Source organism: Bos taurus, chromosome 17 (assembly GCF_002263795.3).
Source record: "Bos taurus isolate L1 Dominette 01449 registration number 42190680 breed Hereford chromosome 17, ARS-UCD2.0, whole genome shotgun sequence".
Lineage (NCBI taxonomy): Eukaryota > Metazoa > Chordata > Mammalia > Artiodactyla > Bovidae > Bos > Bos taurus.
In genome coordinates this window covers 62,523,649-62,547,578 of record NC_037344.1, presented here as the reverse complement: position 1 = coordinate 62,547,578, position 23,930 = coordinate 62,523,649, and the positions used below count along the sequence as shown (strand labels likewise).

At 53.2% G+C, this 23,930-nt stretch overlaps 1 protein-coding gene and 1 non-coding gene across 3 annotated transcripts in view; one reads left to right on the top strand and one right to left on the bottom strand.

The window, feature by feature from the left end:
• The window catches only part of GCN1 (GCN1 activator of EIF2AK4), a 55,057-nt gene that overhangs the window by 8,940 nt on the left and 22,187 nt on the right, over positions 1-23,930 (top strand). For both annotated transcript variants that reach the window (XR_812432.4, XM_002694522.6), the window contains exons 5-33: positions 141-249; positions 3,158-3,256; positions 3,348-3,482; positions 4,263-4,331; positions 4,460-4,568; positions 5,165-5,239; positions 5,480-5,608; positions 6,523-6,573; positions 6,843-6,941; positions 7,161-7,334; positions 8,726-8,878; positions 10,380-10,472; positions 12,045-12,120; positions 12,270-12,429; positions 13,237-13,426; positions 13,515-13,639; positions 14,391-14,569; positions 14,802-14,895; positions 16,037-16,150; positions 16,236-16,434; positions 17,545-17,700; positions 18,168-18,349; positions 20,095-20,175; positions 20,496-20,639; positions 21,552-21,679; positions 21,851-22,040; positions 22,232-22,302; positions 22,815-22,980; positions 23,352-23,546. Coding sequence is in view for 1 of the 2 variants with exons in the window: in XM_002694522.6 (XP_002694568.2) it covers positions 141-249; positions 3,158-3,256; positions 3,348-3,482; positions 4,263-4,331; positions 4,460-4,568; positions 5,165-5,239; positions 5,480-5,608; positions 6,523-6,573; positions 6,843-6,941; positions 7,161-7,334; positions 8,726-8,878; positions 10,380-10,472; positions 12,045-12,120; positions 12,270-12,429; positions 13,237-13,426; positions 13,515-13,639; positions 14,391-14,569; positions 14,802-14,895; positions 16,037-16,150; positions 16,236-16,434; positions 17,545-17,700; positions 18,168-18,349; positions 20,095-20,175; positions 20,496-20,639; positions 21,552-21,679; positions 21,851-22,040; positions 22,232-22,302; positions 22,815-22,980; positions 23,352-23,546 (3,745 nt within the window). In the remaining variant the exon portion in view is untranslated. The remainder of the gene's footprint in view (positions 1-140; positions 250-3,157; positions 3,257-3,347; positions 3,483-4,262; positions 4,332-4,459; positions 4,569-5,164; positions 5,240-5,479; positions 5,609-6,522; positions 6,574-6,842; positions 6,942-7,160; positions 7,335-8,725; positions 8,879-10,379; positions 10,473-12,044; positions 12,121-12,269; positions 12,430-13,236; positions 13,427-13,514; positions 13,640-14,390; positions 14,570-14,801; positions 14,896-16,036; positions 16,151-16,235; positions 16,435-17,544; positions 17,701-18,167; positions 18,350-20,094; positions 20,176-20,495; positions 20,640-21,551; positions 21,680-21,850; positions 22,041-22,231; positions 22,303-22,814; positions 22,981-23,351; positions 23,547-23,930) is intronic.
• On the bottom strand, positions 7,915-8,051 carry LOC112442112 (U4 spliceosomal RNA). Its single transcript, XR_009491141.1, has one exon. It is a non-coding gene; the product is annotated as a U4 spliceosomal RNA (small nuclear RNA).

Sequence of the window (23,930 nt, the reverse complement as noted above, 5' to 3'; positions counted from 1 at the left end):
AGAACCAGTGTGTGGTTCCGTCCAGTCGCATGTAGGTCAGCAGAGAGTCCTATGTGCCAGGCAGGGCCCTGCGGGAAGCCCTTGTCATCAGGTGGAGGCCGCTGCTCTGACCTCTCCCCTCCGCTCCCCTCCCTTCCCAGTAAGAGCAGCGGCTCGGCTGCCTTGCTGGCCCTGTCCTGGACTGGCCTACTGGTGCGCATCGTCTTTCCCTCGAGAGCCAAGCGGCAAGGAGACATCTGGAACAAACTGGTAGGTCCCCGTGTCTTTGGAGTCGGCTCCCTGCACAGAGTTGGGGTGTGTTTAAGCACCTTCTCTGGTCGGTGTTCTCCTCAGGGCCGGGTGACCGGCGCTTTGAGTTACCCTGAGGTGTGTGACTTTGGTGGATGGGCATGAGGGCAGCATAACGTTCATCTACTCAACAGATATCTGTGAGCTTTCCTGGATCGGGTGTGGGCTAGACCCTGGGACCTGAAACACAGGGATGAGCAAGAGAGACGCGGTCCCTGCCTTCATGACAGGCCAGAGTAGGGAAGACAGCCGCAAACCTAGGAAACCAGAGAACAGTGTAAATCATTCGTTTTTTCTGACTAAGCATTCCTTTCCTTGTGTTTGGATTTCAGTGCTGAACTGGCTAATGGAGTGGGATTCTTGCCATGTGCTTTGATCCTTGAATCCTTTCCTCCCCGGTCTATGCCTGCTCCTTCCATTTTCCCTTCCTTGCCTTCCAGCATGTCTGCTAACCAGAGATGGCCCCACAGGCCACATTGGGAGGTTCTCTTGAATGTCTTGATATGCTTAGTGGAGGACAAGAGGAAAGGTATCACAGTTTTAACAAAAAGGAGTCTGAGGATCTTGGTGTGGATTTGATTCTTGGCCTTGAGATTTGGCCAAGTACTTCATTTAGTTTCTGAGTCCATTTCCCATTACTGCGAAAATGGGAACAAGTACCACCCACCCATCCACATCAAAGAGTTGTCATGAAGATGGGCCCAGAAGAGGTGAAAGGGCTGTGGAAACTTAGGGAGGGCTGTGCAGGTGGACACGTGGCGTTAGCAGACCTTCAGCGCTGCTGCCGGACACAGCCAGCTTGTAAGATGCGTTGAGGCCTCAGCCCGGGAGCTTGTGCAGCACACTCCTGGGGATGACCGTAGATTGGCCATCAGCAGTTGACAGGAGGATAAGAACACCGAGACTTCACAAGTAGTGGATACACTCCAAACCCTCCTTCGGAGTGTAGGTTCCATTGTTACCAAAAGGTCTTCTTATAAGATGGTTATCTCACAGGCCCCTCATTGGTGCGTCTCCAATGACTTCTCATAACCATTACCCGAGGTAAGTCAGTGTGCTTGTGGGTTAGTGAGCTGGAGGGGTCGACCCTGTCATGTTGTATTTATGGGACAGGATGCATCGAGAGCTTTTCCTTTGCTCGTTGCTGATGTTGACTCTACACACGGGTGGCAGTTCATTCAGTTGCTGAGGTATTTGTTGAGGGCCCCTGTGTGCTGGGGTGCGAAGCTGAGGCTGAAGCAGCGGACAAGGAAGAGGACCTTGCTTTCTCATAGCTTTCAGTCCTGGGGAGAGGCTGGACGCAAATAGGTCCACACCTGGGTGATAAGGTTTAGAGCCGCATAGCAGAAAAGCAGGCAGGAGGATAGAGAGAGGGCCGACGCTGGTGGTGGGAGGGAGGCCTCCGGAGGAGGTGCCGTTTGAGCAGAGACCTGAAGGGTGTGAAAGAAGAAGCCATGCCCAGATGAAGGGTTAGAGCATTCAGGAAGAAGGAACAGCAGTACGGTTCTTAATGAGATGTCAGCAAGCTTAAAAAGCTATTTTAATAAATTTTTTTTTAAAGTTCAATATTCAGCAAGTGTCGAATGTATACCAGTTTCCTTCCCACCCCTTCTCTAGGCATCTTGGTCCCCCGCCAGAACTAGTTCCTTGTGTAGGTAAAGACATTCCTTGTGTATATAATTAAGTCGATTTTTTTACGCAAATGATAGCATGCTGCTGCTGCTGCTGCTAAGTCGCCTCAGTTGTGTCCGACTCTGTGCGACCCGAGACGGCAGCCCACCAGGCTCCCCCGTCCCTGGGATTCTCCAGGCAAGAACACTGGCGTGGGTTGCCATTTCCTTCTCCAGTGCATGAAAGTGAAAAGTGAAAGTGAAGTCGCTCAGTTGTGCCCGACTCTTAGCAACCCCATGGACTGCAGCCTGCCAGGCTCCTCTGTCCATGGCATAGATATAAACTTTTTGTCTCATCTTGTGTTTTTTTCTTTAACCGGATGTAGAATTTGTTCTGGAGTATTGTATAAAGAGCTTCTCATTCTTTACGCTTGTTACTAATCCTTTGAGTGGATGTACCACAGTATGTAACCAGTCCCCTGTTGATGGCCGTGTACAGTGTTTATAGCCTCTCATGATAAAAGCGTTGCCGTGAGTAACCTTGGGCATCTCCCACCTTGTACACATGCAGATGGGACTCGGCTGACTTACGCTTGCCCTCGTTCTCAGGGTGGCAGTCCACACCAGTGACCTCAGGTGCTTGTGGCCCGTACGGTCTCTGTGAGGCTTGTTAACCGAGCACCTGTTTGTGCTCCACTCTGGATTGGACAGTGAGCTCCCGCAGGCAGGATCAGCCTGTTGGTCTTGACTTCTCGAGCCACAGTGCCTAGCCTAATGCCTGCCGTTTCATCAGCGCTCACTGCCTGGGAATTAATGGGGAAATAGTCAAGGCAGATGAAGAAGTACCTGCAACAGAATGCTTACCCTTTTTCCACATGGCGCTTCCCTTGCTGTAATTATGTATTCATTTGTGTGTTTATTTGTTTAGTATCTCTTTCTCCCTCTGGAGTGTGAGGTACATGAAAGCAAGGACCATATCTGTCTTATTCTCCTGGTGTTTTCATTGTCTGACTCATAGTTGGTGTTCAGCAGATACTTAAGAAGTGCTTGAGTGAACAGATGTAATTCTGGGACAGGGGCTGAGTTGGGGGTCTGGGGGGTGGAGGGAAGAGGGGCTGGCTGGAGTCGGGTGGGAGAGGCCTGGCAGAGATGGCCTCAGGTTCCGGCTGGCGGGCCTGGCGGAGGCCTTGGGCAGGCCGTGAGGGCCACGGGTCCCCTGCTCCCGTTTCCGTCCGGACCCGAGCACCCTGTCCCCGCAGGTGGAGGTGCAGTGCCTGCTCCTGCTGGAGGTGCTGGGTGGCTCCCACAAGCACGCCGTGGACAGTGCCGTGAAGAAGCTCACCAAGCTGTGGAGAGAGGTGACCGGAGGCTGCGGTGGGCGGCAGGCACTGCTTCCTCCACACACTCCCCCTGCCATCTGATACCCCTGCCCTCCCCGTTCCTCCTCAGAACCCCGGGCTGGTGGAGCAGTACTTGTCAGCCATTCTCAGCCTGGAGCCCAACCAGAGCTACGCAGGCATGCTGGGGCTGCTGGTGCAGTTCTGCACGAGCCACAAGGAGATGGACGTGGCCAACCAGCACAAGGCAAGCGGGCGCTGGGCGGGGAGTGCGTTTTCCCCCAGTGGCCCCAGCCACTGGCCCCATCTGAAGTTGGCTGGTTTTCTCTCCCGAGACCCCGGCCTTTCGCAGTGATGTGTGAGGAGCGGGAACGTTTCCTCTCTGGTTCTCACTGGGGGTGGGCCCTGCCGCAGTTACTGGGATGCTGATTTGCCTGTTCTTGCTGTCACTGAGTCACTCACCCCTGAGCAGCTGCCTTATGCCAACCTCTGTGCCAGGTGTTGGGGGTGCAGCAGTGAGCGAGGGGGCTGTGATCCCTGCCCGGGCGGGGCTGAGTCTGAGGAGCCCACTGTTAGGCAGAGCGGCATCTTGTCATCTCTGTGAAACACGCTACAAAAGGGACCACACGAGAGGCTGTGATACTCTGTGGCAGGGACCTGTCTCAGGCTGTGGGTCAGGCAACACATCTCTAAGGAAGGAACTTAAAGGGTGAAGAGATGTTAACAAGGCCAAGAGGCAAGGAAGGGCATCTGGGGCAGAGAGAGAAGTGTGTGGGCTGGGACGTGGGCGGTACGTGGCTGCCCGGGTGAGAGAGGAGCCGGCAGGCCTGTGAGCCACGCCAGGGGCCTGGACTTGATCCCAGGAGCCATGGAAAGCTGTGGAGGGCTTTTCATTGGGCAGTGGCATGGACACTGGCATTTCCATGCTTGACTCCATGTCATTTGGGGCCCTGATTGGTACTGTTCACAAGTGCTCGCACAAGAGGGACCTCAGAGCACCAGGGTCCGACAGGTCTCTCTTCCCCAGAGTGCCCTGCTGGACTTTTACGTGAAGAACATCCTGATGAGCAAAGTGAAGCCTCAGAAGTATCTGTTGGTGAGTGAGCGGTGGCCCTTCCTCGTCCGTCCAGCTGAATGCCCTTTTAAATTCTGTGATTCGGAGCCATGCTTTATTCTTAGTCTGTTCCCACAAGGGCAGGGTGCCTGACCCCTTTCTCTTGGCAGGATAACTGTGCCCCTTTGCTCCGGTACGTGTCCCACTCGGAGTTTAAGGATCTGGTCCTGCCCACCATACAGAAGTCCTTACTGAGGAGTCCAGAGAATGTCATTGAAAGTAGGTTGCTGCCAGCCAGGACAGTGGGAGGGAGATGACATCACCCAGTGAGCCAGATCGCAGCTGCTTGGCAACAGGCAGTGTTTATGGGGGGTGTGGGGGGAGGCTGTATTCACTGTGTACCTCGTTGGGCCCCTCGAGAGGGAGACTTAGGGACCCTTTCGAGAGTATGTTGAAAGTAATGGGCCCTCTTGTTGAAAGAGTGTGCAAAGTGTATCCGTTGAAAATGCTGCATACATACATTTTTAGAGGTCTGAGAACCTTCTGGAAACCAGGTTAAGAACCTCTGCTCTAGACAGGTTGACCTTGGTGCCGGTGGTATTTGAAACCCTAGGATGTGAGAGTTGAGTCTCTGTCCCTTTTTATCTTGGTAAGAGGTATAGGTGGAGTGTTGGGGGCACAGATTTTGCTGTAGGGATGGGGCAGTGTACAGCTTTACAGCAGAGCAGAGGGATAAAGGTGTGACCATACAGAGGTGAAAAGTGGTCGTGTTCCATGTGGCTAGATAGCGGGCCTGAGCATTGGCTGGGGAGCCTGGCAGAAATGGGCAACTTCCCTCCGAGGTCAGCATGGTGTGTGCTTTCTGTCCCCCTCAGCTATCTCCAGTCTGCTGGCATCCGTGACTCTGGATCTCAGCCAGTATGCCCTGGACATTGGGAAAGGACTGGCTGGTGAGTGTCCCGACCCCTCTCCCACCCCTAGAATGACACCTTGGGTTTTTGGTTGCATTTGTCCCAGTTGTAGAAGAAGGGGCACGAGACAGCCCCGTTTAGAAATAAACTACAGGCGCGGAGTTTCTTTTCTGAGATCCTTGATCATGAGAACGCAGAGCCAGGATGGATGAGTTGGGAGCCAGGAAGACAGACGAGAGCCTGGCTACTCAGCTCTGAGCAGCGGCTCTCTGTGTCCAGGTCAGCTGAAGTCCAACAGCCCTCGCTTGATGGATGAAGCCGTGCTGGCGCTGCGGAACCTGGCCCGCCAGTGCAGTGACTCCTCGGCGATGGAAGCCCTGGCCAGGCACCTGTTCGCTATCCTCGGAGGTGGGCTCGCCTTTCCGGGCATGGGGATGGCTGAGGTGTGGGCTCTGGCACTCCCTGGGCGCTGGGGCCTGCTGGGAGCTCAGTGCTCTGAGTCTTCTTGTGTCAGGAATGTGAGTAGAAGCACAGGCAGAGTGGTGTGGATGGGGGTGAGCTCAGATTTAAGTATAGATGTTTTTGTGCACATAGGTTATAAAAAATAGAGAAAAATACACCAAAATATAAGTAATATTCTTAGATGGGTGGTTTTTAGATTTAAAAAAAAATTTTTTCTGTTCGTCACATTTTCTGCAAGAACATATTTACTTCTTTGCTGCTGCTGCTGCTGCTAAGTCGCTTCAGTTGTGTCCAACTGTGCGACCCAATAGACAGCAGCCCACCAGGCTTCCCCGTCCCTGGGATTCTCCAGGCAAGAACACTGAAGTGGGTTGCCATTTCCTTCTCCAATGCATGAAAGTGAAAAGTGAAAGTGAAGTCGCTCATTCTTGCCCGACTCTTAGTGACCCCATGGACCGCAGCCTACCAGGCTCCTCTGTCCATGGGATTTTCTAGGCAAGAGTACTAGAGTGGGTTGCCATTGCCTTCTCCATTTACTTCTTTAGTCAGAAAAAAGAAAAACCCAATTAGTGTGGTTTTAAACCCAACTTCATGATAAAGAGGCTCTACTTTTAGAATCAGAAACTATCTTTCTTTCTCTCTTTTTTCCTTTTTTGGCTGCACCACTTGGCCTGTGGGATCTAGTTCCCCACCCAGGGATGGAAGTCAGGCCCTCGGCACTGGGAGCATGGCGTCTTAACCACTGGACCACCAGTGAAGTCCCCCAGTGTGTCTTGATGTCACACACATGACTACTTTGTTCACCCCCTTGGGAAAGGTGGCAGATGGGAATTCTGAATCTTTGCTCTCTCTCCTCTTAGGCTCGGAGGGGAAGCTAACTATTGTAGCCCAGAAGATGAGCGTTCTCTCAGGTATAGAATTTCTCTTCGGGTGTCAGGAAGTGTGGTTGTAGATGAGGGTCACCCCGACCATCAGGTGTGGCGAATCTGTTGGATCCTGACAGTCTTGGACGTCCCAGCCTGGCTTCTGTAAAAGGCAGGACGTCTGATGGGAGATTGAGGGAGGGTCAGTGATGGCCAGAGGAGAGGCGTGGCCGCTCGGGAGGGGGCAGCAACAGGAAGATGGTGCGTTGGCAATTCTGTGCTGACCAGGGGCTGAGCAGGGAACCCCCGTCTTCCAGGGATCGGGAGTGTCAGTCATCACGTGGTGTCGGGGCCTTCTAGTCAAGTCCTGAGCGGGACCGTGGCTGAGCTCTTCATCCCGTTCCTCCAGCAAGAAGGTAATTCTGGGCAGCACGGTGAGGCTGCAGCTGGGCGCCGTGTTTGAGCCCGGTTTTCGCGGTTGGAGCCTGTGGTGACCCCTTCTGAAGGCCCTGCTTCCCCTCCCCGAAGCCTCACTGCTTCCTCTCCCTTTACCTGGCTTGCTTTTGCATGCGGCTCGCGGTGATGTGACGTGGGTGTAAGATGTCTGGCTGACCGGCTCCAACTTCTCCCCCTAGTTCATGAAGGCACCTTGGTGCACGCTGTCTCTGTCTTGGCTCTCTGGTGTCACCGCTTCACCACGGAAGTACCCAAGAAGCTCACCGAATGGTTCAAGAAAGCCTTCAGCCTTAAAACCTCCACCTCTGCCGTGAGGCACGCCTACCTGCAGTGCATGTTGGTCTGCTTTCGAGGTGAGAGGTTCCCCGCAGAGGAGACACAGTCTTCAGGGCGTCGACATGGCTCTGGGCCTGCCCTCTCGGTCCAGCCTTTTTTATATTGTTTCCTCCTGAGTCCATGGGAGCATCCAGCTTAGTCATCCACAAAGCCTAGAATCAGAGCCCCGTTTGATTTTGACTTCTCCCCCTTATCAGACCTTCAGAGTACAAAGTTTATTCAGAGAGGACCCATAGCTAGAACCTGTCACTCTGTTTTCTGAAATCATGAAGATATGATTCTGATAGACTGATGTATGAGGTGTAAATGTATAATGTGCACCCTGGACTTGTGAGAAACTAGCCCTGCCGTTGCGCCAGGGCTGACAAGCGTGTCATCTGGGCACTTGCCTCCTTTCCACGTGCAGTGAGGGGACACAGCAAACCTGGGTAGGAGCTTGATCCCCAAGGAGAAAATCTCCAGCGCTGATTTCCACCTCTCAGATGGGCTTGTGTTTCACTCATGGTTTAAATGGATGACGATTTTGTCTAAAGAAATGTCTGGGAGATTCCAAAGTGCCCTCTAAAAAGGTGACCCCCTTCTGTTCTGTGTCCGAGCTTTGCAGACAAAGTCTGTATCACTTTGCAGTTTTGCTGCACTGATCAAAGTTGACTTTATTTATTTATTTTTTCAATTAGCAATAATCGCGCCTTGGATAAACCTCGTTGGCTACGATACTGCCACTGTGCAAAGCTCAAAGTTGACTTTAGATTGAGTTCTAAGTAGCCAAGTCTTGGTTTAACCTCGTCTCTAGCTGGAGCTAGTTCTAGTTCTGCTCCAGACTTTAAAAGCAAACATAAAATAAACCTTTAAAATATACATTTCTTGGATTCAAAAGCATGGCATTGTCCAAATGAAATGCTTTCTTTGTGTGAAATATTCTGATATACCACTTTGGTAATTTATGAGTTTAGTTACAGGTTTTAGTAGGTTTTTACCTTTTTTTGAAAAAACAGACTTTAGTTCATAGGTCAGGAGATTGGTTCTGGTTGGGGGGTTTGGGTCTGGAGGTTGTCTGGTATGGGGGAAGTGCCCCAGAAAGAAATTGGTGGACCTGAGGTTTTGCCCTGGTTCTCTTCGCCCAACCAGCTGTGTGGCCATGGGCAACTCACTTCACCCCTCTGTTTCTTTATTCATCAAATGAATAGCCAGACTCTTGGGTTAGTAAGGACCCTTCTAGCTCTATCTGTAAGGTTGTAGAGTTTGATTTAAGCCCTAGATTCTATTCCACTCCTTCGAGGTATTTGAAAGGTAATCATTAGCCGGTTCAGACAGGGGTGAATGTCCTTTCCCGGGTAATCTTGCCGCTCCCCACCCCACCCCGCCCCTGCCCCCGAGTGATGGACAGGCGCCGGTCCTGTCTCCACAGGCGACACACTGCTGCAGGCCCTGGACTTGCTGCCCTTGCTCATCCAGACAGTGGAGAAGGCGGCCTCCCAAGGCACTCAGGTTCCCGTTGTCACCGAAGGGGTCGCCGCTGCCTTGCTGCTCACGAAGCTCTCAATGGCCGACTCGCAGGCTGGTAAGAGTCCAGCGGTGTCCAGGAGGCTGCAGACAAGGGCCTCTTCCAGAGTCCCTGGGAGGAGGGCCAAATGTTCAGGATTTGGCTGCATCAGCTTGGCCACTTACCCCCTGGGCAGCCACGGGGCCACTTGGCACCTGCCGGGATGGATTTTATCTGCAAGCTCCCGTCCCTGAGCACTGGGAGGACGGTGCAGAGGAGGACGGTGACAGCGCCCCCTGCTGCCCTCCCACTGCTCAGTGCGACCCTGAGGCTCATCCCTGCAGGTGCTCAGTGGGACTTTGTTTTTGATTGGTTATACAGTTTTAAGGTGTAACATGAACAGTGTCCCCTGAGTTTAGCCAGCCTGCCTTCCAGCCACTCAGTTTCTGTCCTTGGAGGACAGTACCAGTTTCGTGTCCAGAGATGGCTAATGTGAAATTGCCCAAACACGCTGGGTAACGTACTATACACGGGCTTCACTGGTGGCTCAGTGGTAAAGAGTCCGCCTGCCAATGCAGGAACCTCGGGTTTGATCTCTGGGTTGGGAAGATCCTCCAGGGTAGGAAATGGCAACCCACTCCAGTATTCCTGCCTGGGAAATCCCATGGGCAGAGGAGCCTGGTAGGATACAGTCCCTGGAGTTGCAAAAGAGTTGGACACGACTTATCAACTAAACAACAACAGTGTGGCATTTTATATACTGAACACATCTGGGAAAAGGTTCCATATCAGTGCAACAAAAAGAGCGTTCCTGTTTTTGGGGCTACAGGGTATTCCATGCTTGTTTAGTCTAACTCCTGCTCTGTGCGGACGTAGCTGGACGTACTCCTGTGGTTAGAAACAAGATTCAGCTCTTCACATGTTATTGCTTGACACCTGAGTATATGCCAAGGCACTCAGCTACTTCTCCGTGGGGGGAGGCAGAAATGAACATGACCCTGCTTCAGCAAATTTTAAGCTGCCTTTACTGTAATGGGAGAAGGGATATGCAAACATTATCGGCTGTTAAAGGCAAAACATAGCATAAGAGCAGGTTTGAAGGATGGGTTGCTTTTAGTTTTGGGGTTGGGGGCCAGGAAAGGCTTCCTGAAGGATGGAGCGTTTGAACTAGTGCCCTGAGGACTAGAAGAAGTTTCACTGACTGGAAGGGAACGGCCCAGTGTGAGTTCAGACCAGGGAAGGACAAGGGAAGGTGCCATGTGAGGACTTTAAGGAGCTCAGCCTGGCACCTGGAGCAGGTGGGAATCCGAGGGGGGAGGCAAGTCGTCTGGGCTGCTGCAGGAAGTGGAGAAGCACCAGAGGTTTCCATAAGGGGTGATGCTACCAGAAGAACTAGTTAGTTCTTGGCGTGGGAGGACGGTGAGCCTGGGAGTGACCCCTTCCTGCCGAGCGAGGACCCTGGCCTGCTGCACTGAGGCGGGTCTTCCAGAGGACCCAGCCCTGGCAGCTGCAGCGTGGCGGGGCTAGCCCTGGGGGAGGCGGTGGGCTGTGTGGTGGAGTGACCTTTTGTCTCTTGCAGAGGCCAAACTGAGTGGTTTCTGGCAGCTCATTTTGGATGAGAAGAAGCAGGTTTTCACTTCCGAGAAATTCCTCCTCATGGCTTCAGAGGATGGTGAGTCACTACCTGCCTACTCGAAGTTGAACTTAGGGCCGAGTCTCTCTGGTGGGTCTTCACAGAGGACCCTTCCCGGACTGCCTGTTGTTTTGACCAGTCAGCTCGGCAAAGACCTGGAGCAGAGCGATCTGACTAACAGCTCAGCTTTCCTGAGAATGAATTTATTCCTGTGGGGCCTGGAAGGCTGGGGAGGTGGGAGTGAAGTGGGAGATTTGTGGAGACAGAGCACTAATAGCTGTAGAGCTGTGATATTAGGTATAATTACAGCTGATTGGGTAATTGGTGCTGTCTCAGAGGTTTTCGTATGTTCAGAGACAGCTGAGAAGCTCTAGTGAAGTGTGGCTGGCTCGACTCCCCCACTGGGAGATAGAAAAACTACTGGTTTCTATCTTGGCAGAAAAGGAACTGTGGATCTTTAAGTGTATGTTTAAAATTCTAGGTTGCCTTAGAAGTATCTGTGGCTAATTGGTGACTTGAAAAGTCTTTTGACTCGCACATCACAACATTCTGTTCATGAGCTACAACTGTTAGTCACTTTCTGATGTTTAAAACACATTTAGCTAGTCTTTGAACAGGAAATGTATTCACATAATACAAAAATAAAAGCCCCAAGAGGGGCTACACTGAAAGTTACACTTTTGCTTTGATATCTGCCCAGTATCCCTAGCCATGGAGAGCCAGTTTTATCCCCTTGCTGTGTATTGTTGATATTTTATTTTTATACCAATAAATATCCTTATGTGTTAGTTCTCTTCCTTTTTATATAAAAGGTAATATGCATGCTATATGCATTGTGCTCTCTAGATTTGGAAATCATTTCACATCAGTAAGTGCTCTTATTCTTTAGAACTGCATACAAATTAAATTATGGGAGTATAGTTGAATATACTTACAGTGAATTAATACACTCGTGTGTTAATTTTTACTGTACAGCAGAATGATTCAGCTATATATATATATACACGTTCCTTTTCATAGTCTTTTCCACTATAGTTTATCACAGGGTATTGAATATAGTTCCGTGTGCTATACCATAGGATCTCACTGTTTTAATTAAAAGAAAGTGTATACTTTTGCTTGTTCCAAGATACACGTGTGTATATGCTAAAAGCATAACTTGCTTTTAGCAGAAAAGCAAATTCAGTAGATAACACATATACGTATAACTGAGTCACTTGGCTGTACATCTGAAATTAACACAGCATTGTTAATCAACTATACTTCAATATAAAGTAAAAAGTTTAAAAAAAAGAAAATTCAAGTGAAACTGTGATTTTACGCTTACATTTTGATTTCCAACTTTTCCAGTTCTTTCTGGATATTTTCTCTATTAATTTCTTTGTGTATTTGGCTGCTCTGGGCCTTAGTTGCGGCATGTGGGATCTAGTTCCCTGACCAGGGATGGAACCTGGGCCCCCTGTATTGGGAACGCGGAGTCTCAGCCTCTGGACCACCAGGGAAGTCCCCGTTTCCTCTGTTGTAGACGAGATCGGGCCCGTTCAGGGCAGTTCAGCCGCAGATGTATTCTCTATTTTAAAAACACTTGCACTGTTTCTCTCCCCTCGCCAGCCCTGTGTACCGTGCTGCACCTGACAGAGAGACTGTTTCTTGACCATCTGCACCGACTCACAGGCAACAAAGTTCAGTACGTGGGGCTCGTTCACCCTCCCCCTCGGGCCAGATGACCCCGTTCCCTGGCAGGAGCCCGAGCCTCAGCTGTGTGTGAGGGGCGGGAGGCTGGCTGCAGAGAGCCGCGCCCGGCCATCCCCAGCGCGCCCTGTCCCTCTGCTGCAGGCAGTACCACCGGGCCCTGGCGGCCGTGCTCCTGAGCCGCCCCTGGCACGTGCGCAGGCAGGCCCAGCAGACGGCCCGGAAGCTGCTGTCCTCTCTCGGGGGCTTCAAGCTGGCTTACGGACTGCTGGAGGAGCTGAAGACCGTCCTCAGTTCTCACAAGGTCAGGGCCTCTTCCGGGCCCCAGAACTGGGGCTCACAGACCCCCGAGCTGCCCCTGCCTGCGCTGTGGGATCTCACCTGGGGTGCTCCCTGGCTGTCCTCACTCACGTGGGCTCCGTGTGATGCCAAGGTCTCCTGCCCTGCCCCACAGCTCAGGGACCACCTTGTTTCACACCATTCCTTTGCAGATGCCTTTCTTTCTTCCCGTGTCTTATGACACATAAGTCAACCTTTTTATTCCTGAGTAATGGAAAAACACTTCATTTTTAAAGCACTTTATAATTTTTAAAACATTTTTCTACCCTTCTCTCTGTCCGTTTTTCATAATGCCTTTAAAAGGCTGACAGGCTTACTATGCTTGTTTTATGGGAGTTGTTCATGGTTCTGGCAGCTGACATGACTTGCTCAGCGTCTCCCTTCAGCGGGTGGCGGCAGGACGGGGACCTGGCTCCTGATTTCAGTGCTCTCTGTGTCCCGTTCACTGCTTCCCTCCCTCCCTGAGCCGGCTTAAGGGATGTGGGCTGGTGACAGACTTGCAGTCTCAGGTTCATTCCCCCTGGATCGGATTCTGTTGCCTTTTTACCCACTCTGGGCTCTTTGAGGCTCAGGACCCTAGGTGTTTCCTTCCAGGCTTATCTCACAGCCTGTGGATCCCAGCGCAGGGCTCCGGGCCTTGGTCTCCACGCCAGCAGGGGGCCCAGAGAATCTACTGAATGACAGACAGCTACGTTCCTGGCGTCTTCATCTCCCGAGGGCTAGGCCGGCACGGGACTCTGATCATTGGGGCTCATTCGTTGTCTCCCCACAGGTGCTGCCCTTCGAGGCTCTGGTGACTGACACTGGGGAGGTGACTGAGGCGGGCAAGGCCTACGTGCCCCCGCGGGTCCTGCAGGAGGCTCTCTGTGTCATCTCCGGGGTGCCAGGGCTGGAGGGTGGCATCACCGGCATGGAACAGCTGGCACAGGAGATGCTGATCATCTCTCACCACCCATCCTTAGGTCTGTGGCCTGGGTGGGCGGGTAGGGCAGGGACTCTGTCGGAAGAGCAGGCGGGCAGTAGGCCTCAAAGAGCTCCCCTTCCCTTCAGTGGCTGTGCAGTCTGGCCTCTGGCCAGCACTTCTCGCCAGGATGAAGATCGATCCGGAAGCCTTCATTAGTAGGCACTTGGACCAGATCATCCCCAGGATCACCACCCAGAACCCCTTGAACCAGGTAGTTGGGCCTGTGAGCTGGCTCTGGCATCAGGTCAGCAGGCAGACCAGGAAGATTCAGAGAAACAGAAGACGGGGTGATGAGAAGTGGGTTGGACTGTTGGGTTGCAAGTGACAGAAAGCGCAGACTAGTTTGAGCTTAGCAGGGAGCTTGCTGGTTGCCACGTCTAACTGGTAAGCCCCTGGATGTGACGGGACAGGGACTGAAATGTCCTCAAGACCTCGTAAGTGGTATGTTTCTTGCTCTCTGTCCGTCTCCCTTCCTCCTCTGTCTGTGCCTCACTGCTGCTTTCTGCAGCATGGGCTCTGTTACCAGTCTCTGCTTTTTGGTAGCAGGATAGTTGTTCGAGGCTTACGTCTCATCCCCTGTTAGCTCCAGTGGGAAAAGCTGGCGTTTTCCAACCATTCCAGCTGGCAGAGGACCTTACCGCCTGGGTTGACCTGACTCAGGTCTTATGCTCATCCCAGGGCCCATCCTTCCAGTCTGGGTCACGTGTCCATCTCTAGCGAGGGTGGGGGAAGCTCTGCCTGAACCACAGAGATCAAGAGTGGGAGAGAAATGTCCCCCATGTCGGGGTGCAGCATGCCGAGAAGGCAGGCACACCCTGTAGCCGTCCACTCCAGCAGCAGGGCTCAGAAAGAACAGGCAGCGGCAAGAAGGGGAGCCTGCCGCCCGGGGCGTGAGACATGGCAGGCCCTCTCTCCTGTGCCAGCCGCGGCAGGCACTGACCGTGTCTGTGTTTGTCTGGCAGTCTTCCATGAACGCCATGGGCTCCCTCTCGATCCTGTCCCCAGACCGGGTCCTCCCGCAGCTCATCAGCACCATCACCACCTCCGTGCAGAACCCAGCACTGTGCCAGGTGACGCGGGAGGAGTTTGCTATCATGCAGACCCCTGCAGGGGAGTTGTACGACAAGTCCATCATTCAGAGGTGAGCCGCCTGCTCGAGGGCTCAGTAAGTGATACAGTCTGTCTGTTCGTTGGGGGAGTGCTGGCTGTGGTCCACACACAGTCTTCGGTCCCGGATACGAGAGCGTGTGGAGGACCCAGCACTTGCCTGGTGCCCATGACTTAAGAGGTAGCAGGGATCTCGTGGCTGGTGGGAGGCTAAAGGGCCTCGTGGCTGGATGGAACCTGGCTGATCACCCACTCTGGTGTTTCAGTGCCCAGCAGGACAGCATAAAAAAGGCCAACATGAAGCGAGAGAACAAAGCTTACTCCTTCAAGGAGCAGATCATCGAGTTGGAGCTGAAGGAGGTGGGTGTGCGGAGGCCTCAGGCTGGTCCATTGGGTCACCCTGACCCGTGGCATGCTCCTCTGACCTCCCTGCTCTGCCCGGCTCCTCCTGTCACCTTCTTGATCTGCTGTCTCTCAGTAGCTTTCTCCACCCGCAACTCCAGGAAAAGAGATTTTTCTTCCTGCTGTCAGTAGTTCATGTATTTCCTGTGCTAAATGGTGTAGCTTGACTCTATGCCCGTCCCCACGCCCTGCTCCTGGATGGCCGGGACCCGTCTGTCCTCCTGACTGGGCGCGGGCCCTGGCACAGTGTGGCCTCTGGGGCATCGGGGTTCATGGCTGTGTTCAGTGGTGATGGGGCTGGTTCTGGCGGAAGCACAGCACACAGGGCTCTTTCTCTTGTCTCAGCCTGTGCACCTCTCTCAGTCTTTTTTATTTTCTTCTTCAATCTTTATAGGCTGAGTTCTTCTTGTCTTCTATATCTCTGCCCACATGTCCCTTCTGCAGAGAGGTGACCCCTCTGCCCACCCTACCCAGAGCCGAGCCGCCCCTTCTCGTTTGTTACGCATATTTATTCCTTTCATGACACCTGTCATGATCTGAAGCCACCTTGCTTATGTATCTGTTCCCTGTTCGTTGTATAGCCACCCCCACTAAGATGGTGAGCTCTGTAAGGGCAGAGACTTGGTCTTGTTCCCACAGTCTCCCCAGCATCTGGCACCTCCTAGGTGCTCAGTGAATATCAGATGAATGAATGCTCTCAGCCTCTGCCAGGCTTTAGCTTACACTAGAGGAGAGTGTAGGGCAGGCTGGTCAGAGGTAGGAGAGCCTTAGGCTAGAATTCTGAAGCTATGTGGCTCCCAGAATACCCTCTTCAACACTTGGAGGAACTTTCCATTTCTCTTAACATGTAAAGACTCTCTTTGTGTTTTCCTTATAGAGAATCTGGCAAGAAATGGCCGCTCTACTGCTCTCTGTTCTGTAGAAACCAGGCGGCCTTGGGCTTGTGGGAGTGGGGCAGGCCAGCCGGCAGGTTTGGGGCCCAGATCACAGACTCAGAGCTGGCCTGGGACCGACGGTGGCGCCAAGCTCACCTTGCCTGGTGGTGGGAGGGAGGCAGGTCTGGGCCCTGGAGACGGAATTGCTGTGCTTGTTCCTTCAGGAGATAAAGAAGAAGAAAGGCATAAAAGAGGAGGTGCAGCTGACCAGCAAACAGAAGGAGATGCTGCAGGCCCAGCTGGACAAGGAGGCGCAGATCCGGAGGCGGCTGCAGGAGGTGAGCGGCTGCCCCAGCGACCCCGCCTCACTTGCTGTTAGGGCAGGCCCTGCTGACCAGCCCTCTGGGCTGACTCTGCTTACAGCTGGACAGTGAGCTGGAGGCGGCTCTGGGGCTGCTGGACACCATCCTGGCCAAGAACCCGTCCGGCCTGACCCAGTACATCCCGGTCCTGGTCGACTCTTTCCTGCCCTTGCTGAAGTCTCCCCTGGCTGCTCCCAGGATCAAGACCCCTTTCCTGTCCTTGGCTGCCTGTGTCATGCCCCCGAGGCTCAAGGCTTTGGGTTAGTTCTCATTGGCTGGCTGTGGGCATGACCCCGGGTCAGGAGGGGGGCGGACAGGCGTGCCCTGAGTGCTTGGGGGAGGCATGCAGTGATCTCAGCTACTGACCTGTGTTCCCATGGGTGCAGCCTCAGGCGGCCCAAGCTACACATCCCGGGGAGCACGTGATGCCATCTCCTCTCCTTTTTTATGTCTACTGTGGCTTCACTCTGAGGACCAAGTTTTAGATGCTAGTCAGTGATTGTGTGTGTGTGTGTGTGTGTGTGTGTGTATGTGTGTATGTGTATGTGTATGTGCTGAGTCGCTCAGTCATATCCAGTTCTTTGCTACCCCATGGACTGTAGCCTTCCAGGCTCCTCTGTCCATGGGGTGTCCCAGGAAAGAATACTGGAGTGGGTTGCCATTTCCTACTTCAGCGGATCTTCCTGACCCAGGAATTGAACCCTCATCTCTCATGTCTCTTGCATTGGCAGGCAGGTTCTTTACCACTGGGCCACATGGGAAGCCCTTGATCTTTCGGTAGCAGCTTTAAATTCAGTGGCACTGGGATAGTTGGTGCCACGTGGCCTATCCATGGAGCCCAGAGCTCCTGAGCAGCCAGGTGTGGGTGACCAGAGGGCTCTGTGGCCTTGAGAAGCTTTCTCTTTAGCCACAAAGAACCTTGTGAGGTAGCTGGGAATTGTGGTAACCTCGCTCTGTGGATTGTATGACACCTTTGAGCCTTAAGGATACGTTCCCATGGGTGAGGCTGGAGTCAGGCTGTGCACACAGAACCTATCGGAAGTGTTACCCAGCCGGCTGGGCTGCTGCATGGAAGGTGGGAGCACCCTGTGGCTAGAGCTTCACTCCCAGCTGAGTAACCTTGTGTGGCTCATGCCTCCTTGCTGCATACCTCCGATTCCTTACTGTCAGGAGGATAGCCCCTTGCCAGCTTGTCCATGCTTTTGGAGTGTCACGGAGATGAAACGAGAAACTAGGTTGAGGAGATGGGCAGGGCAGAGCAGAGCTTGATTAGTGTTAACTCAGGGGGATGTGGGTCCCTGGTTCACACCCGAGCCAGATTGTGTGTCTTTGCGTGGGTCATCCCTGTGGGTCCCTTCTCTTGGACACAGGCACTTTGGTGAGCCATGTGACTCTGCGCCTGCTGAAGCCGGAATGTGCCCTGGACGAGTCATGGTGCCAGGAAGAGCTGTCGGTGGCCGTGAAGAGAGCAGTGACCCTGCTGCACAGTCACACCATCACCAGCAGGGCAGGCAAGGGCGAGCCAGGTGAGGGACCGGATAGGGTGGACAGAGGGCGCAAGGCAGGTGAACCGTGCGGGGGCTTGACTTCCATCCTCCGGGCTTCCCGAGGCCGCAGCTTCCGCTGGTCTCTCCCCTTGCTGGTGTTGATTTCCTCACCTCACCCCTTGAACCAGATGGATGATTTTTGAGTCCAGTCACTGTGACCCCCCACCCCACCCCCGCCCCCCTTGAGGGTTTAGTTCTTGCTGTTGGAATCTACTTGTCTGTTTTAATGCTCACATTGTGGAACCAGGCGCTGTCTGGGGTAGGAGCAGCATTGGCTTTAGAACTGGACTGCCGTCTCTTGTCCCTCTTGTCATGCCTCTGGCTTCAGGGTATCAGAAAGGGCCTCCAGCCGTCTCCCTGCCCGCTTGCCCTGAGGATGGACGCTGTGGCGGCCAAACTTGGGGCCTGGCCCGCCTGCAGAGTCGGTCTACTTCTTGCTCTCACAGACGCTGCGCCCCTGTCCGCGCCAGCCTTCTCCTTGGTTTTCCCGTTTCTGAAGATGGTGCTGACTGAGATGCCCCACCACAGTGAGGAGGAGGAGGAAAGAATGGCCCAGATTCTTCAGATCCTCACAGTCCACGCCCAGCTGCGGGCCTCCCCAAGCAACCCACCTGGGCGTGTGGACGAGGTAGGCTGGGGAGCTCAGCTCCCCCTTGGCTTGAGTGGGGTTGCGGGGGGTAGGGCAGGGGCTTCTGACACTTCCTGACCCATGAACAGTTCTGGGGAGGGGGTCCTACAGCAGCGGCCATTGGTGGGGAGACCCTAAATGTTCTATTGAGAGAGCCTCCAAGGCCTTACAGAAGCTATGGGTCTCCTGCATCTGATAGTTTCTGAGCCAAAGGAGTTGAAGGACTCTAACTTATTGTATGTTGTTCTTAAGAAGACAGTGCTGGTTACTATCCTTTTCACTTGCTTTTGAGACGAGCTCATTCAGTCAGGATTTTTGGGTTCTTTTTTTTTTTTTTAAAGACTTTTTGGGTGTGGACCATCTATAAAGTCTTTATTGAATTTGTTACAATATTGCTTCTGTTTTATGTTTTGGGTTTTTGGCCATAAGGCATGTGGTATCTTAGCTCCCTGACCAGGGTTAGAATCCCCACACCTTTCATTGGAACCTGAAGTCCTAACCACTGGACCACCAGGGAAGTCCCAAGGAATTTTCTTTTTTAATAGATTGAAAGTGAAAGTCTCTCAGTCATGTCCGACTCGTTTTGACCCCATGGACTATAAAGTCCATGGAATTCTTCAGGCCAGAAAACTGGAGTGGGTGGCTGTTTCATTCTCTAGGGGATCTTCCCAACCCAGAGATTGAACCCAGGTCTCGCACATTGCAGGTGGATCCTTTACCAGCTGAAGCACCAGGGAAGAGTACTGGAGGGGGTAGCTTATCCCTTCTCCAGGGGAACTTCCCAACCAGGAGTTGAAACAGGGTCTCCTACATTGCAGGCGGATTCTTTACCAGCTGAGCTACCGAGGAAGCCCAGTTTTAGTAGATTATGTTCTAAGAATTTGAAAGTAGTGCTTACGTACTTTAAAAAAATTCCAACAGTACAGAAGCAAGAAGAGAAATGCCCCTCCTCAGAGGTAGCTATTAATAACAGTTTGGTCTATACCCTCGCGGACTTTTTTATTTAAGCACGTATAAAGCTCATACCCACAAATGCAGTAATGCAAAAAATGGATTGCACCGCTCCTTCCACGGGACTGTCTTCTCTGGGCCTCCTCCAGTGTCAGGACCTGTGTGGTCCACATCATGTGGATCTCATATTACAGGCTGTGTTTTGTGGGCGCACAATGTTTTAGTCAGCTTTTTACTTGCTGATTGACATTTTAAGGCCGCAAACGTTTCCATGTTTTGAATGCAGCTGTGGGGTGTCCCCTGTTCATTTACATGCCTTGCACACCACGTGAACATTCTCATAGGACAGATTCTTGGGCGTGGAATTGTTAGGTCATGTGACATGTTCTGAACTATACCCTTGCTAAGCGTTTCCTTTTCTCCAAACCTCATACAACCTCATGTAGTGTTTAGCTTGTCAATGACAGGTGGAAGAATGGTATCTTGTTTTATTTTGCATTTCTTTACTTATTTGTAAAGTTCAGTGTCTCTTTGTGTATTCATGAGCCACCTGTATTTCAAAAGTCTGTGAATTTCAGCCAAGGTTAGGAATAGTTATTTTTAGTCCCTGGAGATCACGGCTGACTGGGGTTGGCTCCTGTGGATTGAGTTGTAGACTTGACAGGGTCCCTCCAGTGTGGTCAGCAGGAAGACCCAGAATGTTCCCCTGTGGGTGAGAGGGACTCACGTGCCTCTGGGCTTGGTTACAGACCTTCCGTGGAGCTTCGTCCTGCCTCATGTGCTTTCTCCCGTAGAACGGCCCGGAGTTGCTGCCTCGCGTGGCCATGCTGCGCCTTCTGACCTGGGTGATTGGGACGGGCTCTCCCCGACTTCAGGTAATCTGGTCCCCTGCTGGCTTCTACTGTTCACAACCCCACCCTCAGGTTCCGATTGCCTCTCCCAGCCCTCAGTTCTGACCTTGGGCACAGCGGTACTCGTGAGAGCCAGCCAGACTGTTCTCAGCTCATGAGTGGTTTTGCTTGGATCCTGCCACTGGCCTTGGTCTGGCGCTGGGGTCTGAGGCCTAGTAGGGGTGGGTGGGATGGGCGTTCTTAGTTCAGATTCCCCCCGGAAGCTCATCCCCAGCTCCCCTGCCTGGCCCTGTAGTAGGAAACGATTTGTCGAACTGAGCCCAGTGGCTGGATGTCTCCCTCAGGTTCTGGCTTCAGAGGCCCTGACCACCCTGTGTGCCAGCAGCAGTGGCGAGGATGGCTGTGCCTTTGCAGAGCAGGAGGAGGTGGACGTGCTGCTCTGCGCCCTGCTGTCCCCCTGTGCCAACGTGCGGGACACTGTACTCCGGGTGTGTGCCCATGCCCTCACGGGGCTGCCTTGCCCCCCGCCCCCCAACATCGTCCCTCAGTGCTGCTGTTTGAGCTGCCCTGATGGGATGTGCCGCGTGTGTGCACCAGTGTGTCCTGGAGGCAAAGAGCAAGGTCACAGAGGGTGGCTTGGGATCATTCTGGGAACTGGAACAACGAAGCAGTTGTATCACTGGTTTTTTCCTTTGCCTTTGAAGACGTCACCTAACTTCTAAAACGCACCGTGGAACTTGGTAGTTTTGTAGATCTGACTCACAGGATTGGCTCATTTCTTCAATCCACTACCTTATACTTGCCCTTTCTTGGAGCTTTGGGACCCAAACTAAAGGATCCCGTAGGAGTGTGAGAACATGTTTCCCAAATGCCAGTCTGCAGCCTCCAGCTACTGCTCTGTGACAGAGTGTTCACTAGTCCTTGATAAAATGGAAAACACAATGGCAGTGCGGCATATATTCTTAAAACAAAGGGAACATCCTTTTTCAGAGATTTTTGTCGATCTTGAATGTTAACAGTTGAATTTTGAAAGTTTACTTAAAAAAGATTTTACCACTGCATGCCATCATCTCACGAAAGAAAAGCTCTTTGAAGAGACAGAGCAGCTAATGAGTTGAGCTGCCTCATGGCGCTCCCTAACCAGCACTGCTGTCCAGCGGAGCTGTCTGCCGGGATGGGACTGTTTAACTGTGTCATCCAGCAGGACAGCCACCAGCCATCGCGTGGCTCCTGAGCACTTGGAATGTGGCTGGTGCAGCTGAAGAAGTTAAGAGTTCGTTAATTGATTTTCTGTGGAGACCCACGTGTGGCTGGTGGCTTCATCTTGGGAGGCGGGGAGGGCAGGTCGGAGTGTTCTCCCAAAGGTCCTGCCTCACGTGGTGCGATCCCACCCCTCTCAGGGCCTGTTGGAACTCCACATGGTGTTGCCGGCGCCTGACACCGATGAGAAGAATGGCCTGAACCTTCTCCGCAGGCTCTGGGTGGTTAAGTTCGACAAGGAGGAAGAGATCCGAAAGTTGGCCGAGAGGTGAGCGCCATCAGAAGGCTGGCCTGTCCTGGTCTGTTCTCTTTCTTCTCATGGAGTAATCGGACCCAGCATGCTGAGCCTACAGAGGGATCGAGGGCTGGGACTTTGGCTTTGGCAGAAGGGCCTGCGCTGCAAGTCCTGGTCCGAATAGATGCCTTTGGTCTGTTGTAGGCTCTGGTCGACCATGGGCCTAGATCTGCAGCCAGACCTCTGCTCCTTGCTCATCGACGACGTCATCTATCACGAGGCAGCTGTGAGGCAGGCCGGGGCGGAAGCCCTCTCCCAGGCGGTGGCGCGTTACCAGCGGCAGGCGGCTGAGGTCATGGGCAGGCTCATGGAGATCTACCAGGAGAAGCTCTATGTGAGTAGTCTGGGCACTGTAGTCTGGGCATACAAGGTGGGGTTGGACCCTGATCAGCCTCCAACCTAATCCAGACAGAGCCACCCTGTGGCTCAGGGTGGCTTGTGCCTGATCCCGCCTCACCTGGGCGACTGGCTGGCCTGCGGGCCCGGAGAGAGCCCTGCAGTGCATCGATAACCTGTCTTTTGCAGCGGCCGCCCCCGGTGCTGGATGCTCTGGGACGAGTTATCTCCGAATCTCCTCCAGACCAGTGGGAAGCCAGGTACGACAGCTGTTTCAGCCTTGTACCGCTCAGCACTTCTGGACGTGTGGCTGGGTGGAGGCTGCATGCCGCGAGGAGGCAGCAGAGGGTGATGGGTCAGCAGGGATGGGAAAAGACAAGACCTCCCTCTGAGTCAGAGGCCTGAGGTCCACTTCCAGCTCCTCTTGGCCAGCTGGGCTACTTTGCTCGTGTTTCTCCTTTCCCCTGGGAACTGTTTTCTTAGAGGTCCCCAGGTACCTCCTCACGGCCGTGGCTGATTCACCATACTTGGCTTTGTAGAATACGGGCATTTCTGGTGTTGTCACCTCTGCCTCCTTCCCCTCCGTCTCCTCCTGCCTGGTGGGAGAAGGCTAGGCAGTGCACTAACACAGAGGGAAGCAGGCTTTGTGCTGTGCTCTGCCCTGGAGCAGCGTGTGCTGTTGGCAGGCTCGCGCTCCTCGTGACATGCCGGGATAGAGGCCCCTAGCCAGGAGGCCTCTAACTCCCCTGACACACTTCCCCTTCTTTCCCAGGTGTGGCTTGGCTTTGGCCCTGAACAAGCTCTCCCAGTGTTTGGACAGCTCTCAGGTGAAGCCACTCTTTCAATTTTTTGTCCCCGACGCCCTCAACGACCGAAACCCAGATGTCCGGAAGTGCATGTTGGATGCAGCTCTTGCGACACTCAACACACATGGAAAGGTAGGAGATCTCAGCCAGGCGAGGAGATGGGGGAGAAGGTCTCAGGCACCCGAGGAGCGGGAAGAAGGCTGGGCTGGGGCAGACGGCAGGCTGCACCATGGTGCCATGGCGAGGCCTGGTGCTGGACGTCCTGGCTGGGCGCTGGCCCCGCAGCAGATTCTGTTTGTATTTCCTTGGGGTCAGAAAGACCCCAAAAAGGTATTAAATTGATGTAAGTCTGCTGCAATCCTGCCAGAAAACCGGGAAGCCCTCTGGCATGGCTGGCTGACTGGTCAGGATGCCTGTCACTCACCCAGGCTTGGGCAGAGTCCGTCGTCCCCAGGCACGGCCCCTGGGGCTGACGTGAGGCTCTGGGTGCTCTGGGCTTTCAGGAGAACGTCAACTCGCTGCTGCCGGTGTTCGAGGAGTTCCTGAAGAACGCGCCGAACGATGCCAGCTACGATGCCGTGCGGCAGAGCGTGGTGGTCCTCATGGGCTCTCTAGCCAAGCACCTGGACAAGAGTGACCCCAAAGTGAAGCCGATTGTCGCCAAGCTCATTGCTGCCCTCGCCACCCCCTCCCAGCAGGTATGTGCCCCGACTACCTGGTCCCTGTTTGGGTGGGCAGTGCAAATGAAGTTTGGGAGCTGCAAACGAAGTCGGATGTCAAATCCAGATGGCTGTGTTCTCTGCCCTTCTTTCAGGGGGACTACCTCGTTTATTTACAGTTAGAAATGCCCTAGTGGAGAGTCAGTTTGTTACTATGTTCTAAATCTCTTAAATATATGCATTTTTTTAAATCATTTTTTAATAGTTATTTTTTGCACTTAGTATAAACTTGGTTCTGGATATACAAAGATTAGGGGGAAAAATCGTCCTTGGTGTGTTAGGCTTTTCATGACATTCTCTGTGTGTGTGTTGTATGTTTTGGGGGCCTTTTAATGCAGTTTTCCGGAGAAGGCAATGGCACCC